The sequence below is a fragment of the Aquarana catesbeiana genome, linkage group LG07 (assembly GCF_042186555.1).
Source record: "Aquarana catesbeiana isolate 2022-GZ linkage group LG07, ASM4218655v1, whole genome shotgun sequence".
NCBI classification, from domain to species: domain Eukaryota; kingdom Metazoa; phylum Chordata; class Amphibia; order Anura; family Ranidae; genus Aquarana; species Aquarana catesbeiana.
The window spans coordinates 275,330,640-275,349,687 of record NC_133330.1 but is presented as its reverse complement, the minus strand read 5'-3'; the positions used below and the strand labels follow the sequence as shown (position 1 = coordinate 275,349,687).

General features: G+C 39.5%; 1 protein-coding gene across 1 annotated transcript in view; it reads right to left on the bottom strand.

Annotated features, from left to right (window-relative positions):
- Nucleotides 1-18,749, bottom strand: part of LAMC2 (laminin subunit gamma 2) — a 70,895-nt gene extending 52,146 nt beyond the window's left edge. Inside the window, exons 1-4 of the mRNA XM_073593364.1 lie at nucleotides 18,553-18,749; nucleotides 5,662-5,859; nucleotides 3,703-3,820; nucleotides 90-191 (exon numbers count right to left, since the gene is read on the bottom strand). Coding sequence (XP_073449465.1) covers nucleotides 90-191; nucleotides 3,703-3,820; nucleotides 5,662-5,859; nucleotides 18,553-18,637 — 503 coding nt within the window. The 5' untranslated portion in view covers nucleotides 18,638-18,749. The remainder of the gene's footprint in view (nucleotides 1-89; nucleotides 192-3,702; nucleotides 3,821-5,661; nucleotides 5,860-18,552) is intronic.
- Between the last annotated feature and the right edge of the window lie 299 nt (nucleotides 18,750-19,048).

The following is a 19,048-nucleotide window of genomic DNA, read 5'->3' as shown; positions in this document are numbered from 1 at the left end:
ATCCAATTATTCAATGTACCCCACAAATCATCCACACATATTGGGTTATCACAGATAAGCACAGCACCAGGCTATAAAGCTCCACGTACCTGTCACAACTCTCTCCAGAGACATTGGGTTTACAAACACAATTGCCATTTTGGTCACAGCTTTGGCTGCTACCTGCTGGGTCACAAAAGCAGCCCTGGCGCCTAAACATAGTGAGAAGAGGAATTAATATTAATGGAGATGTCTTAATAACCTGCATCGATGTGAAACAATTTTTTTCCTGTTAATTGAAATATTGATACTCACTGATAGTCAATCCAAATAGGCATTTACATGGAAATAAAAGTGTATCCTTAAAGGGCAAGCAAGTTCAAATAACCTTATTTGTATAAAAAAAAAAAATCTAGACCCCCAGTACCACCCTGTTTCTGAACTTCTAGTTTGTGCTTTTGTCAATTCTAGTGGCCCCCCTAGGCTCCCTTCCTACGATGAAGCAAAACCCTTACCATGATTGCTCGGCCTCCTATTTGTAATTGGAGCTTGTTTATGCTTCTACCATTCATGCAAAGTCAGTGGCGGCTGATGCTATACCATTGGTCAGTCGGATCACCTGCCCTGAGCCTACCCTTTTTTAAAGCCAATTAGAGCCTTTAGGCACTAATCACATGCTTCTAAAAAAAAACAAAAAAAAACAAAAAACCCCATTGGAATCCATGCATCCGGCACCCTGCATGTAGATTAGGGGACAGGCTGCCACTGTGCAAAGTGTTCCTAATGTTTGCTTATCTTTTTCTATGCATAACCCTGTACTGTATGTTCATCTATGCAACTCTTAAATGTTTAAGGGCTCATGCGCATTAGCGGCTGCGTTATATGATGTGCACTGTGAAGGGAGCAGTTGCAATGTACTGCAATGAAGCACCAAGCTTTTTACTTTTTTTTTCAAATTTATTGATGACATTGTAGTCATTTATATGTACAGCAGCACATCATGATGGGGTTTAGTGTGTTGCAATATGCTGTGCTGCATAAAAATGCAGCATGTCCTACTTGTTTACACCGCACACTGCTGCAGCACAGAGATGTGAACTGAACTCATAGGACTCAAGGCAATTTGCCTTGTCTATGCTGCATTGGGACTGCATTGGGTAAGGTGTTTGGTGTGAATAGGTCCTACAACTAAACAGAAATTTTAATTTCATAAGTTCTACAGAAAATTAATTTATGTGAAATATTCAAAAAAACAGAACATGAGATAATTGAAGTAAACTCAACTTTTTACCGCCCACCATACATATACTGTGGCAGGGCGGCCACTCTGTGCAGATCACGTACCTAGTACATGATCTGAAACTTCCAGGTCTGAGGCGTGCGTGCGTGCCACCGGTGACCCGCACCCACTGTGACCACACACAGCAGGAGCCCAGCGGCGGGTACTGCGGACTCGATGTCCGCTGGCACCCACCGATTAGACAGTACACAGGCAGAACAGCAATCTGCCTATGTAAACAAGGCAGATTGTAAAGGGAAGGTAAAGCAGGAACATGGTTCAATGCCTTCCCTAGTCAAAGCACCTCCCACACAGTAAGAAAACATAGGCTAGGCACACATTTAACCCTTTAATCACCCCTGATGTTAACCCCTTCCCAGCAAATGTCATTAGTACAGTGCATTTTTTTTAGCACTGATCACTGTATTAGAGTCACTGGTCCCCAAAAAGTGTCAGTTAGTGTCTGATTTGTCCACCGCAAAATTGCAGTCCCGCTATTACTAGTCACCGCCATTACTAGTAAAAATTAAAAAATCTTAAATAAAAATATTGCATAGTTTGTAGACGCTATAACTTTTGTGCAAACCAATCAATGTACCCCTACTGGGATTTTTTTTTTTACCAAAAATATATAGCAGAATACATATTGGCCTAAACTGATGAAGAAATTAGATTTTTTTACATTTTTTATTGGGTATGTTTTATAGCAGAAAGTAAAAAATATTGTTTTTTTTTTTTTTTTCAAAATTGTCAATCTTTTTTTGTTTATAGCGCACAAAATAAAAAAACGCCAAAATAAAGCTCTATTTGTGGGGAAAAAAAGGACAAAAATGTTATTTGGGTACAGTGTTACACAACCACGCAATTGACGGTTAAAGTAACGCAATGCCGTATCGCAAGAAATGGGCTTGTCATGAGGGGGGGAAAATCTTCTGGAGGTCAAATGGTTAAAAAACAGTACTTCTGTGCTGCAGTTTGAGAAATTTGCAATTTAATAATGATCAATAATTTCCTAAGAATTTATAATTGTCCTACTCAAGCGATTTATCTGCTTGTGTACTGGCAACTTTTAGGGGCAAAGGATATTTAATATTTGGGATAAAAGATGTTAGCTGCTTGTAAGCAGCTTTTAAGGCCACATCGTGTTCCACCGCACCATAAGGGCCTTCATCATCCCACCTTAGATCATCAAATAAGAGAAGAGAAATGGTTTCCTGATCTATAGTGAGCCTTCTAACTTCCCGGTATACCTCAGTTCAGATGTCTAGAGATGGCTAAAACAACTAAGAAAGAAATTATCAGCTTGTACATTTAAATTTTGGTTGTTGTTGCCCCCCTTGCCCTGCTGCTGCCTTAGGCACTGGCCCATGGGTGCCAATATGTTAACTATGGCCAGATATTTTCCTGTTAGAAGCCTCTGATAAAAAAAAAAAAAAAAAAAAAGCTGATAACCCAGAACTATAGTCAAACCTTGTTTTGTTGGAGAAAGAAAAGCTGCCCTTTTACTAGTAGAATTTAAGTCGAAAACTTTTATTTTCTGAACAGTTATTCGATTTTCTAATGGTTAGTGGGTGCAAACTGATGTTTGTTTTCAAACACAGCAATTAAAAAAATTCCAAGGAGCAGGATGAAACATTTTTCTTGAATGAATGAGATTGGAACTGTGAATGTGCTATTTTTTGGGGAAAAATCTTATATATTGTAATTAGCATGTTTCAGGCACAAAAGAAACTTGTTTAATATGTCTAGAATTCCACTCAAGTTTAGGATAGAGTGGAGAGGGATTAGAATGCCTGTGAGTTTTTATTGCTGTCTGTGCCCCCATTAGTGAGATTCACTCTCTCTATTTGTCCTGTTTACCATTATTATTGAAAGTGAAAGAAAATCCCAAATTTTGGGTTGTCCCCAGAAAAGTAAATGAGGGGAAATCTTCCAATGGCACTAGTTCTGGTGACCTGGGGGGTCCCCAATGGATTCCTTTAATTTGCAGGGATTTCCTCTCATTTCCTGTTTGGTAATGGAACAGGAAGTGAAAGGAAAGCTCTGTAATGGGATGCATATGGCTAAAAATAATCTGAAAAGGGTTATAACCCCCCCTTGGTCTATCGAAAATGAAAAAAAAAGGGTTTTGCCTATAGTTCTACTTTAATGATGGCAAGATCAAATGCTCTAACAAACAATTCTAAATCTAATCTAGAAATAATAGTGGAGTCAGTGGCCTGGACATAGAAAAATCTGGGTATGTCCAGTATCCCAGAACCTTTGGTTAGGATTTTAGGTGGTAAGTAGTGGGGATGAATAGAAGGAACCTAATCATAATAGGACAAAAGATTCTTGGTTTGTAAAAATATAAATATTTGACCTGAGGCATCTAACCATCTATATGATATACTGCCTGCTTGACTGACAAAAATATTCCCAAGCTTGATGTTGTACAAATTTACCTGCAACCACTGTAAGAAAGTGAATGAAAACCAGGCTGGCACCGGTCACACTTCTCACCCATCACCCCAGGCTTACAGCTACACCGTCCGTAGTTATCACACTGGGTATTAAGGGAGCCTGTAAGGGTCAAATAATAGACGTTACAATAAAATCATTAACGTGTCTCCTCTTTTTCTTAGTAGGGTAGGTAGTCAGCAGTGTGGTTAAAACAGAACGATAGCTGGTCACACAATACTATCTGACTGTGTACTCTCCTTTAAGCTGACCACATGCTAAAAAGAACATTTTTGTTTTCTGAACATTTGTTCGATTTTCTAATTGCTAGTGAAGGTAAAGGTTTTTTTTTCAACCACCGTGATGAGAAAATTCGAAGAAGGGGGATGGAAATTATTTTCTTGACCAAGCAAATTTCTAATATTGGTTTTAGTCTGGGATATGACATTCATTCCAAAATTCAATGTTAAAGACAAACAAAATTTCAAAGTACTTTTGGATGACATTTGTCAAGTCTATGTAAGCATTATTGAGTGTACTGGTAAGATTTTTCATACAAACATCCATACAAAAATCTACCAGTTTAAGTCTGGCTTTAGATTTACCAACAGTGAGGGAATGCTTGATTGAATGTAAACAAAACAGATTATTTAGATAGGCTTCAAACTATATTGTTGGTAAATCTAAAAGAGAGTGTATGGAGATCACACAGTCAGACTGTAACCTACTGTATATGGCTGGAGTCAAAGGGCTCACCGCTAGGATCCAAATGTTTTCAGCCCAAGTTAGATCTTAGAAAAAATACGTTGATTACCACAGCTACTAGTCAGATGTCACTCTTCATGGATTAAAATGTATGCACAACATATCTTGCAACAAAGACCTATTTATATATCCAAGATCTTGTGCATAAAAACAGCAGCCTAATGGCATAAATTAGGTATCATAGTTCTCCAGTGTTCCAGAAGCCATCTGCACATATTTATGCATAGCCAAAGGTTTTTTATAGTTTTGGATAGAGAAGGAAGGAAGAATTAGAATCTTCTTAAAGGTTTTATTGCTTGCTGTGTTCTGCTAAGTAGAGTCACCCTTTCTATCTGTCCTGGTGACCATTGTCATTGAGACTGAAAGTTATGGGAAATCCAAAATGTTACAGGTGTACTCAGAACAAGGGGTGAAGGGAAATCCTCCATAGGTTGTTTGTTTTTTGCCTTGACATACACTATAAAATCAGATGTCTATAAACTATTAAAACATACAGAACTGTCTATAAACATACAGTACAACAGAGCTTGTGCAGATTTATTTTGTAGACATGATCCAGTAAAATTGGACATAATGATATATCAGACTACTGTTAATGTCACTTTGGCAATAATAAGGAAGACATGAACGTTATTTAAATTATGGTTCAGAAGAAAATGGAACAGGATGGTTTTTGTTAAAAACAATTACTAACATTCCATCCTATATGAATGATATGTGTATTTATGTGTCTTCAGAATTGTAGAACAAAATCGATGACAATTGTTTTGTGATTGGTTACCATGAGTTGTCTTTTCCTCCAGTGGTTCATTAATATGAGGATTACGAAGTGTGCTACAACCCTCTATAATTAGTTTCATATACTGTAGCTAATGTTCAGAGAGGGGCAGAGAAGTGAACTTACAGCTAGGGTAAAAAGAACAGGAGAGTAAAGCAAGTAGTGGCAGATGGTCTTCCTTCTCCCCTATGCTAGAAAGTCATCATGTGCTCTTTCCTTAGTCACCATTCCAGGCACAAGTAACATCCACAATCAAGCATTTCTGGGGTGATGAAAATAACCATAGAAGATTGGGATATTAAACAGCCAATGCTATAGTTTTCTATAACATAAGTCAAACACTAGGGATGTCTGGTCACCTCCACACCCACAACCTGTCCATCCATAGACAATAAGATTCATAGGTATAATGGATACATACCTGTAATATGGCATTGGCAGGGTGCACAGGTTCCTCCAGGCTGTGGGTAATACCCTTCTTTGCATTGCTCACAGTTGGGTCCATCTGTTCCTCCAGTACAGTCTAAACAGCGGAATCCAGAACCAGTCTGGGCCTGCAAATCTGTATCGAACACACACCGCTGTGATCGCCCATTACAGTTGCAGACTGAAATATGGACTGAAAAAGAAGAAAAAAATGTATGGTTAATGAATATTCAAACATTTTTAGTATTTTTTTATCCGCAGTCACCCACAGCCATCATAATTTACCTGTCAACAGAACAGAATATTGATTCCCAACCAGTGGTACATTGACCCTAAGGGTACTTCTGATGGTATCGGGGGGGGGTTTTCTTCTTATGAGTAATGCATACAAATAGTTTTGAGCATAAGCAAATAATTAACCATATATAATAAAATATATAGAATTGCTTGAAAACACATTTAGCCACAGATGGGGTACTTGTAATAAATGTAACTCTGTATTAGATGACCACTAACAGGGCATTCACAATAAACACTTGTGCTACATGGCTTATATTTCTGACCTCCTTCTGCAAATGCTAGCTTTCTGATTTACTCTAGCTTCAATATTTTTTAGTTACTGACCCCAAAAAAGCATTCAGATCAGAAAGTCAAGATGAAGTCAACTCACTGATCTCCGTATTTGTTCCCTGGCAGTGCTTAAGATGCACTGAATCCCTTGAATCAGCATTACAGACAGAGATGGAGATTTCAGATGGAGAGGTCATCAATGTACCAAATTACAATATTGTTGTGATACCCTCATAGGAACTGCTGAATAGGATGGGTCAATTTTTTCTTTGCCCTTGACTCCTCGGATGTCTCAAATGCTCTGACCCCCTGGTTGGGTGAAGGCCTGTATAACTGCACAAACTTGCCAGGCAGTATTTTTCACCCAGCAAAAAAAGTTCTACTAGAAAGACAGGCACCAAGTCAAAGAGTAAAAGACAGTGTTCTGTATTGTGAATGCGAGCAATAGATGACCAGTTAGATACCACATGGATTGAACATAGCAGCAACATTAACCACCAACCAATATTGATGTTTAAAGAGCAGCGGACATGTTGAAACTACTAAAAGATGGGACTATGCTGTCAACATGCACTAATGATGGCTATGACAGGCCTAAGCTGACTGGAGGGTAGTAAACCATGAAATGATTAAATGCTACAGTAGGTGGAAACTAAAGAGGGGTAATAATAGTAACAGGAGGGACAGTCTCAAGTATGGATTGTCGGCCAGCTACCGCTGGGGTCCTTTAAATGCTGGCGCACATGGGAAGGGTCTCCTTTGAGAATTTATCAGTAGCCAGAGTAGGCATAAAACACCGGCTGTTTCAGCACAGTCCTCCAACACTGTAGTTAATAAGAGTGGTAGTGTAGCATTTCCTGCAGCACAGACACTTTGAGGCAGGTGTAGGGTGATGTCAATACCTGGGAGAGTGAACGGGCATGGGTCTCTGCTGTGTGGATATCTTGGTTTTAGTGGGTCTCATTTACAACAAGAAAGATGGGCTCACAGCCCTCTGACTGACTCATGGACTCAGCGTTCTGCCCTGGTGATGGAAGGGGGCGCCCTCAGCCCTACTAGAAGGTTGCATTGATCCAGTGATCTGTAGCAGAGAGCTTGCACACCCATGATATCTAGGCAACACTACATGATAAGCTGTGTACTCAACAGAGTTTATGGCAGTCTTATACCCCCAAAGCTGGTTAGGCCCGAGCCCACTTGGCTTGGCCTGCTTGGAAGTGTTGACCTGTGCACCTGTCCCCCCAGACTCCCATGGCATCAAGAGAGTGGCTTTTCTCATCCAATCCCACTTAAGCTTCCTCTGGCTCCTCCTCTGTCCCAAAGCATGCTTGGATATGTAGGAAGCTTAGTCGCTTTATTACATGGCTGTTGCTTTAGACAACACCTCCCAAAGTTTGCAACGTCCTACATACAGGCTTATGATTTCCCTTAGCTTTAATTATCCCCTGTTAACTGGAGGGAGAATGGTGCGGCATGTCTTTCTTATCACAGAAAGAAAAGAAAGATATAATAAGGCAACAGCTCAATCTTCAGATTATTGTGGTCCATAGCCTGGCTACAAGATCAACTAAGAAATGCTACTTGGTGCATAGGGCATACTAAAATGGCCTCTTGACCAATGGTATTGTATGTCACTTTAGCACGCTTTATCACTATTTCATTTTTCCTAAGTGCTAACATAGCTTTTGAATCAGGGCTAAATTATTTCACTACAGAGTTCCTTTAAGTTTAATCTTCCTTACAAGCAACCATTTGCAAATCAGACTCTGAGGTAATCGAGCAGAGGTAAGACTCAAGCTGAAACATGATAGCATTCCAGTCCCATTAGACGTGATCCAATAAGAGCAGTACTTCTCACATTATATGAAATAATAGCCAGTCCCACCCTTGTAGACACAAGTGATTAAATTCTCCTTCTGAATTCATATGGTTAGGAGTAGTAATTTTGTGTGTCAGATTAATAGGAGCAACAGACAAAGGGCCTCACAACTGTTTTTTATCTTTTCAGATAGCATAGAGAAGAGTTAGAACTCATGTCAGGTTTCCATTGCTGCGCTAGCATGCATTGCGTTAAGGCAGCCCATTCAAAAAAAATGGGCTGCCAATGCACCAGAATTCCCAAAAAGCGGACATGTAGTATTTTTTGCAAATCGGAGCACCACAACTTATGTGGTGTATTAGTATTGTATGTGATGCACTGCACTGCAGCGCATGTGCTTTTGGGTGCCATTGGAAATATACACATTATGCTATGGCGAGCATTGTGGTAACCTACATGTAAACACAAAAAACGATTATCAAAAGATGTATACGAGTTATATCAAGGTAAATCCTATTACCTTTTTATCCAGCAGGGTAAGGTTGGGTGCTCTAGGAAGTGGTTTCATTCTCCTAAGGAAAGGCTGAATGCACATAGCTTAGCATAAAAAGATTACTGTGCAGTGCAGACTCTTCGATATAACCCACTCCAGTAGATAAAGAACCTACTTATTATCTCTCTGTCTGATTGTACTTGCCTGAAAAGTATGACTTCACAAGGGTTCATCGACTAAGCTCAACAGAGGCCCAATGGGGAACTGAATGTTTTGCAGATGTAGGATCAAAGAGAGGAGTCAGAGGTGGACGACGGATATGATCAAAAGAGAAAAAAGACCTAGCTGGGACAGGGATATTTAACTTAAGTGACATGGTTTTGTCAGGTGCAGAAAAACTGGCGCTAGATAAAGGTCTCAAATATGCACCTCCACGTAGGCTGAACAAATTCCAGACCTACATGGATGTGCATAAATACATTTGAAAACTAAACATTAAAAGGTATATGATTTTAAATCCGATTAAGGAAAACAGACTGGTGTCTACAGATATTCGCCACTCTGGACTTTCGAATGCTTCCTTTTTTAATCCTCCGGGTGCCCTACCCCCTTCACTTAAGGTGTTTAGGGATGTCGTTTTGAGGGACCTTGATCTGATGACAATTAAAAAAGTGAGAGCAAATAATAATAATGCGATTGTTTCCGGTTTGGATTCCCTGTGTAACAAAAGGGACCTAGAAATCAGACCGGCTGATAAGGGTGGGGGTATTGTGGTTTTAGATAGGAGAGATTATATGTTAGAGATGAATAGGATAGTTGAAGATCAAGATGCCAATATGGCATTACCCTCTGACCCTAAGATTAAATATAAATTAGATCTAGAGAAAATGGTTTTCAAGGGTTTCAGACAAGGTATTTTGGATAAAAAAGAAAAACTCTACTTGATCCCTAAAGCAGCACGCATGCTGATCATTTGCTACTTAACAAAAATACATAAACTCCCCACCTGCCTCCTGGGCCGTCCAAAAGTTAGTGGTATAGATTCCATTATGTTCCAGGTGGGCAGGTATATTGATTCTTATTTGCAACCCCTCATTCAAGCAATGCCTTCCTACATTAGGGATGTGATCAACCTGCTATCAGGACATATCCCCAAAGAAGGAATGTGGCTAGTGACGGTCTATGTAAAATCACTCTATACTATTATACCACATGATCAGTTAAATATTATTTGGAACGCAGTTCTGGTCTGACTGGCTAACAGATTCTTTTTATTATGGAGCTGCTGGAATATGCAGTGTCCCATAACTATTTTTGATTTGACGGTCGTTTCTTTCGTCAGGATAGAGGAGTTGCCATGGGGGCTAAATATGCCCCCAGCTTGACTAATCTTTTTATGGCCAAGTGGGAGGAGGATGTCATTTATGCCCAACAGAAGCCTCAGGTGGCATTGTGGGCTAGGTATATAGATGACGTCCTCCTCCTTTGGGATAGATCCGACTTGGATCGTTATATGGGTTGTCTTAATAACAATACTAAAGTGATAGCTCTTAGCTATGAGGCCAGCCAAGTTGAGATCAACTATTTGGATCTCAAAATTTCAGTAGGAGTGGAGGAATTTGTCACCTCTACTTTCTTGAAGATTACCGACAGGATTTCCTATATTCCTATCGATAGTTGTCATTAAGGCCCATGGCTCAGAGCGGTGCCCAAGAGCCAATATATGCGACTCAAACGCAACTGCACTAATAAAGATGAATTTCTAATACAAGCAGATGTGCTTACCAGTATATTTCTAGAGAAGGGTTACTCCAGGGATTCTTTGAAAAATATTTTGGAGGAAGTTATATGTATGGATAGAAGGCAACTACTTAGAGAAAAATCCCCAGAGGGGGGGTAGTATGCCTGGTTCAGTGGTTCCATTCATCACTACCTTTTCAGTGCAACACATGAATACAAAGAAAATGATGAGAAAACATTGGCACATTTAAAAAAATGACCAAATATGAAATCCCATACTGCCAGATAGGCCTCAGGTTGTCTTTAGGGGAGCTCCAGCCCTTAGACTTACTGTGGCTCTTAATATCCTTAACCCTCCCTTAATAAAAGCGAGTTTCTTTCAGAACCTTACTGGGTTTTTTAGTGTAAGAGATGCTGTGTATGCTCAATTAGTGGATGCCTACATAGAAGAACTCAACGTTTTATTTCTACTAGCACAACCACTGAATTTGAGATAAAACCTTTTATCACATGTTCAATTGAAGACGTTGTGTACCTGTGGGCTCCAATATGTGGGCAGGACTAAACGCCCACTCCAAGTCAGACTAAATGAACACATCACCAATATAAAAAATGGTTTCTTAAAACATTCTGTCTCCAAACATTATCGGCTAGTGCATAATTGGGACTCTTTGGGAACAATTTTTCTAAGAATAGACAAATATCGTCCCCACTGGAAGGTAGCTCTCTGGTGAGGGAAAAATCGAGATCCGAAATGTCTTGGATCCATAGAATTAAACGTAAGTTCCTTTCATATTGAATGTTGATGTAGATATTAATGCTTTCATATATAATTCCTAAGGTCATTGTATGGACATGTGAACTTGTTCTGAACCCTAGGTGGCAGTGTTTAGTTAAATAAATATAATTCTTTTCATCCTTTTCTTTTTTGGAAAGATTCTCTATTTTTTAATAAGTAGATTTTTCTAAATCATTCTTCTTACCATATCACTGTCAGATGATCTCTGAGAATTTGCCAGCTTGGGTACTGAAAATACCTTATTGTTTTATACTAACAGACATATCATCAATTATACCTATTGGGGGTTAATGTTGAGTGTTATCTTTGTTACCGTCCCCCCTCTTTCAATATCCTCGTTTAGAAAATAGTGTTAATCCACATTTTAAAACTTTTTATATTCTGGTCGGAGTTTCCCTTTATACCTTTATTGGTATAGCTCATGGCCATGATAATAAGTTTATATACAACCAGTCCTCATTAGATCTTCCTATAGAATTTATATATTTGAAAGTAAGGACTGGTATATATACTTTTTAGTTTTTTATTATCGTGTAGAAGCTTTTCCCCTTTCTGTGTTCTAATATGGACATGATCCAGTGGTGTATGGGCAAACTTTCCAGACTCTAAAATGGATGATAGAGTTCCGCTGCTTATGACTCAGAATGAGGCGTGGTCCTCCCGATACTTTAAATATTGATGTTTCAGTGCGTCACCCATGCCTCTGGACGACATCAGATTGTGACGAAACGTACGTCGGGAGAAGTGACGTGCTGACCTCATCCCATAGCAGTCCTGGGAGGATGGGTGTTCGTGAGCCGGCCGGCAAGTGCAATTCTTTTTTAAAATATCAGTGGTTTACCTTTTTTATTTCTGGGTATGTGGATCTGATGTATGCTTATGAACATTGGAGAGATTGAGGTACTGGGTTCTGGCTTATATCCTGTTTGCAACATTCAAGCACTCTCTTGTGAGCGGGCATTTTCATAATCCCAGAATAAAGGCTCTGGCTGGGTTGATAGCCGCAAGCTTATATTACTTGCTTTCTGGTAAGCTCGCATTTTGTGTGTGTTCTACATCATGGATTTATATGCTTTTTAAGTGTTTTCATTATTTCACTTATTCAGTACTGTTAGCACAGCTCCATTTTTTAAATTTGATATTACAGGCATACCCCACTTTTAAGTACACAATGGGGTTTATTTACTAAAGCTGGAAAGTGCAAAATCAGGCTCACTTCTGCATAGAAACCAATGAGCTAACAGGTTTTATTAATAAAGCTTAATTGAACAAGCTGGGGTTAGAAGCTCATTGGTTTCTATGCAAAAATTAGCCTGATTTTGCACTTTCCAGCTTTAGTAAATAAACCCCATTGTGTACTTAAAAGTGGGGTATTCCTGTATTGAGGTGTGTATTCTACCTAGAGCTTGCAGCTTGTTTGTCACTATTGAGTAGCGCAGTTTTTTTCTATTTATAGAACTGTAAATGATCTCAGAAGTTTCTCAAACTGATGTCAAATACAAGATTACTTCACCCAAAAGCAAGCTGTATGTGCTCATCAACACAAGCCATTAGAAATGTCTTAGTGCTCATTTATTTGCATGCTAACCACCATAACATGTAAACAACTCTCTCAAAATTAAAACCCTGTATGGGGTGAAGCTGACACCTGTCTGTGATGAGCAACATCCATGTGAATATTGAAATCGGTTAACCATAGATATTGGAAGTCACTTGGCCATGGTAGCATAGTATGTTAAACAATCTTTTCTTTAACCACTTAAGGACCAGCCTCGTTTTGGAATTTAGGTGTTTACATGTTTAAAACAGGTTTTTTTGCTAGAAAATTACTTATAACCCCCAAACATTATATATTGTTTTTTTTCTAACACCCTAGAGAATAAAATGGCGGTCATTGCAATACTTTTTTTCACACCGTATTTGTGCAGTGGTCTTACCCAACATGTCACGCTTCAAAATTGCGCCCGCTCCTGGAATGGCTTCAAACTTTTACCCTCCAAAATCTTCATAGGCGACGTTTAAAAAATTCTACAGGTTGCATGTTTTGCGTTACAGAGGAGGAACAGGGCTAGGGCTAGAATTATTGCTCTCTCTCTAACGATTGCGACGATACCTCAGATGTGTGGTTTGACCACCGTTTTCATATGCGGGCGCTACTCAGGTATGCGTTCGCTTCTGTGCGCAAGCTCGTCGGGACAGGGTTTTTTTTTTAATGTTTTTTTATTATTATTATTTATTTTACATGATTTTATTTATTTTTACACTGTTTAAAAAAAAAATTGTGTCACTTTTATTCCTATTCCTATAATGTAAACATCCCTTGTAATAGAAAAAAGCATGACAGGACCTCTTAAATATGAGATCTGGGGTCAAAAAGACCTCAGATCTCATATTTACACTAAAATGCAATTAAAAAAAAAAGTCATTTAAAAAAATGACATTGAAAAAAATGTGCCTTTAAGACGTATGGGCGGAAGTGACGTTTTGACGTTGCTTCCGCCCAGCAGTGTCATGGAGACGAGTGGGCGCCATCTTAGCCTCACTCGTCTTCAGGCACAGTAGGGAGACAGACGCGATCGCCTCCGCCGCTACCGACGGCTCCAGTAAGCGGCGGAGGGCACCGGATCGTGGCGGGAGGGGGGGGCCTCTCCCGCCACCGATAAAAGTGATCTTGCGGCGAATCCCCTGCAGAGACCACTTTTATCTGAAAGCGGACCGCCGCGCGAAAACGGGGATACCGGGGTTATGGCAGCTAGCTGCTGCCATAACAATGATATCCGCCACCAGACTTTGGACGTACATCGGCATGCGGTGGTCGGCAAGTGGTTAAAGCATTTCTACATTTACTTGGATACATGTTTTATTTTAACCTTGTAATGCAATTGAGGAAGGCAAACACACTGTCTTTGCTTTGGCCTTTAGAGAACACTCGGACCTGTTCCATTTTATGTCTATAAGCACCTTTAGGCTTATGGAAATTTTGAACAATGATCCATGGCAACCAATGAGCAGTCATCTTCCACTGATCTGGCTGTACTTAAAGTGAAGCTTTAGTCAAGAAAATGAAGTCCTGCTAGATCACCAGCATGGCCCCTTTTGCAAGTATAGCTATGTAAAACATTAAAATCAAGTGTCTATATTGTTTGAAATCCAGTAATCCACTGTCTCACCTTGCACTGTAAATGCTTAATTTCTCTCCATTTAAGGCATTTTTAGGCACTGCTTAATTTGTGGAGGGCAATCTGCTGACAGCCTTAAAGCAGAATTAAATATGTCCTTTACAGCCAAGGAAGCTGCTTCTGCTTGATCTGCAAATACCATAGTGGTGCACATGTGATCAGCTATGATACCAGCCATTTGATGGTTTCACAGTTTGGTTGGGGACACAAGCAAATGTGACAGCAATCCTGGCATTCCATGAATGTAACTGTTTTTTTTAAACTGTTAAATCAATGAGTTTAGTTCTGCTTTATGATATACTGCTGCTCATGGGGTCTGGGCTTCAGCAAAATGGCAGCCTCCAACAAGAATAAACAGGAACAAGGCTGGGTAAAGTTCAGCTTTAACCCATCAGTTTAACTGTTTCCCAAAACAGTTACATTGAAAGTGTGAATGAAAGAAAGGTGATTACCGCACTCTAGAATCAGAGGATAAAAATATTTTGAATTAAGTCATAACATAACGATACAGACAGATGACAGCAAGGGCTGACACAGTTCACGAATTAACTTCGCTTAGTCACAACCTAACATTCAAAGCATGCCCTGAACAAAAACTGTCACAGTTGGTTGTGATCTTAACTGAACTATCAAACCATCAAATAGGCGGTGTCGTCACTGATCACATGTGATGCACAATGACAACTGCAGATTAAACAAAAGCTAAGATGGAAGCTTCCTTGGCTGTAATGCCTCGTACACTCAATGAGAATATCGGACGAATGAGAGTCCTTTTTTTTGCAAGCTCTTCTCATATCAAAAATGAAGAAGTTACAAACATGTATGTACGATAGAATACAACTTCCGAGATGATGTATTGTATTGTATTGTATTGTATTGTAATGTACAGCGCCTTGCAAAAGTATTCACCCCCTTGGCTTTTTACCTATTTTGTTACACTACAGCCTTTAGTTCAATGTTTTTTTTTTATCTGAATTATATGTTATGGATCAGAACACAATAGTCTAAGTGGGTGAAGTAAAATTAGAAAAATACATACTTAGAACTATTTTACAGTATTTTTTTCGTAAAAAACTGATAATTGGCATGTGCGTATGTATTCACCCCTTTGTTATGAAGCCCATAAAAAGCTCTGGTGCAACCAATTACCTTCAGAAGTCACATAATTAGTGAAATGATGTCCATCTGTGTGCAATCTAAGTGTCACATGATCTGTCATTACATATACACACACACCTTTTTGAAAGGCCCCAGAGGCAGCAACACCTAAGCAAGAGGTACCACTAACTAAACACTGCCATGTAGACCAAGGGACTCTCCAAACAAGTAAGAGACAATGTTGTTGAGAAGTACAAGTCAGGGTTAGGTTATAAAAAAAATATCCAAATCTTTGATGATCCCTAGGAGCACCATCAAATCTATCATAACCAAATGGAAAGAACATGGTACAACAGCAAACCTGCCAAGACACGGCCGCACACCAAAACTCACAGACCGGGCAAGGAGGGCATTAATCAGAGAGGCAGCACAGAGACCTAAGGTAACCCTGGAGGAGCTGCAGAGCTCCAGAGACTGGAGTATCTGTACATAGGACAACAATAAGCCGTACGCTCCATAGAGTTGGGCTTTATAGCAGAGTGGCCAGAAGAAAGCCATTACTTTCAGAAAAAAACAAAATGGCACATTTTGAGTTTGAGAAAAGGCATGTGGGAGACTCCCAAAATGTATGGAGGAAGGTGCTCTGGTCTGATGAGACTAAAATTGAACTTTTTGGCCATCAAAGAAAATGCTATGTCTGGCAAAAACCCAATACATCACATCACCCAAAGAACACCATCCCCACAGTGAAACATGGTGGTGGCAGCATCATGCTGTGGGGATGTTTTTTTAGCAGTCGGGACTAGGAAACTGGTCAGAGTTGAGGGAAAGATGGATGGTGCTAAATACAGGGATATTCTTGAGCAAAACCTGTACCACTCTATGTGTGATTTGAGGCTAGGATGGAGGTTCACCTTCCAGCAGGACAATGACCCCAAACACACTGCTAAAACAACACTGGAGTGGTTTAAGCAGAAACATGTAAATGTGTTGGAATTGCCTAGTCAAAGCCCAGACCTCAATCCAATAGAAAATCTGTGGTCAGACTTAAAGATTGCTGTTCACAAGTGCAAACCATCCAACTTGAAGGAGCTGGAGAAGTTTTGCAAGGAGGAAAAGGCAAAAATCCCAGTGGTAAGATGTGGCAAGCTCATAGAGACTTATCCAAAGCGACTTGGAGCTGTGATAGCCGCAAAAGGTGGCTCTACAAAGCATTGACTTTAGGGGGGTGAATAGTTATGCACATTGACTTTGTCTGTTATTTTGTCCTATTTGTTGTTTGCTTCACAAAAAAAAACATGTTCAAAGTTGTGGGCATGTTCTGTAAATTAAATGATGCAAATCTTCAAACAATCCGTGTTAATTCCAGGTTGTGAGGCAACAAAACATGAAAAATGCCAAGGGGGTGAATACTTATGCAAGGCACTGTATGCACGGTCTTGATCACTTGGACGAATACTGTACTGATTAAGCGAAAAACCGTTAGTTCTGGTATCTTACGAGAAAAATTTTCGTGCTTGTTCCTTTGGATAACTGTCATGATCGGCTCTCAAAAGCTGTGTACTAACGATCAGATTATTGTACGATCGATTTGAAAGCGGTATTTTGCATCTGATTTTCTCATTGTATGTACTGAACTTAAAGGATAGGAGGGTTTAGCTCCACTTTAAGACCGATTAACAGCTATTTCTGTGTTGCTACTCTTTGCACATTATCACACAATTTGCAGCACCTCACTGAATAAGCCTGTCTCATAACCTCTCCACCTCAAGCTCTCATTCTTACTTTTACATATAAATGTGAAAATGCTAAGTCTCTATCGGTGCTCCTTCAGCAGTTCTTTCCTTACTCTCCTCATATAACCTGCAGCACACAGCGAGATTAATGTGCCCTAATGTGCCTTAGCACGTTTCCTGAACATGTATTAAATGGAATAATGATCAGGACATTTATAAATTGTTGCTGCTTTTTCTTAGTTATTAACTGCTGGTTCACACTTATGCAGGTTGCAGGTTGCTAATTGTAGGTGCATTGTGCGTTTTTCAATACATGCTTTTCAAGCACTGAAATCTATGGAACCAAAAACCAGAAAAACAGTCCCTGGCCCTTTTCATAAGATGCACAGATGTGAACTACATCCATAGGAAATCATGTTAAATGCATCTGTAGTGTGTTTCTACAAAAGTGAAAAAAATGCATAGGTGTGAACCAGGCCCAAAACAGGATCTACCAGGCTGAACAGACCACATGTGTTCATACCAGCCCCAAATTACTTTTGGGCACGCCATTGCCTTCTGGCAGATTCCAGACTTGGCATACCAGGCTTGATCTGCAACTTCACTAGGAGTCGTGGATGTGGCCAAGATGGGTATTTGCCAATTGCATCAAGAATGAAGAATTATCGCGCCTTATTTTCATTCTAATCTACAGATCTTCCTAGATATAATCATCTCATAGGAATACATTTTGCAACTTTTTTTATATACATTGTAAATATCTACAACAACTCATTTAATGAAACTTCAACAACATTCCATACTACATCAATGCAAAAGTTGTCACTGGAAATACACCTCCTAACTTACACTTTGCAAGCTAAGACTGTCCTAAGAAGAACACTGCCATTACTGACCTCCTTCTAAAATTTCCAGTTGGCTTTTATGTTGACCTCCTGGATTCAGCTCTTATCTGAAACATGTACACAGATGAGGAAAATCAGATCAAAATCAGAATTCCATATCTGTACCCTTATTCTGGGTCAGTGCCACAAAGTATCAAAGTAAGAAAGTCAGCATGACAGACAGGCAACTGGCATTTTCAGATGGAGAAGTCAGTTATTGGCAATTTCTATGTTCTTCTAATGGCAAATGTTTCTCTTGTAGTTTAATTCAATATAATACAAATTTTCCCTAGCAAAAAAAAATTGACATTAAGCCTAAACTAAAGCACATTGTATAAAAAAACAAATGTTTCTATTTTTGGCTTAAATGCATTGAAGACATTGCAAAAAATAAGAAATAATAGGAATAAATATGATGTTTTTGATACAGCAACTGGTGTCACTGGTTCCTTCTAACTAATATAAACATGGTTTGCATTAAACATTAAGAAATAGGTAATAATAATATTAACTCACAAGAATTTAGTAAAATTGAGTAGAACCCTGAAATAGAAATCACAAATCTTACCATCTATGGCTGATCCTGAAGTGACTGAAAGTGCACATAGCCAGGGAAGCAGCAATGGACACCATGTCCTATATAACCGTGTCATAATTGGAGGAGATGGCCCTGTGTTGTGGATGGTTTGTTGGGTACCTGGAGCTCCCTCGCTGTGCTTCTTGTCTGTCTGTGCAAAGCTCTCTCAGGTGTGTTTTATGAGTTTTCTGTAACCTGACTCATTGCAGACACAAAGATCCTCTGTTGTGACTCACCCTCTGAATAACAGCCCAACCCTTCCCTCTTTCTCACATACAAATGCAAGATCCTACCACATATATAGACTATGTAGCCTCGCCGCAGAGTTCTTGTTAGGGCAAAGCACTGTATACAGTATATAGATGAAATAAGTACCTGGTTAATTTGGCCGGTCCACACCTGTACCCACATACATAAGACAACCTTCATTTTGGACTGGCAACTCATAGTTTTGTTGCCAAATGCCGTCAATATTAGGTGAATTAAA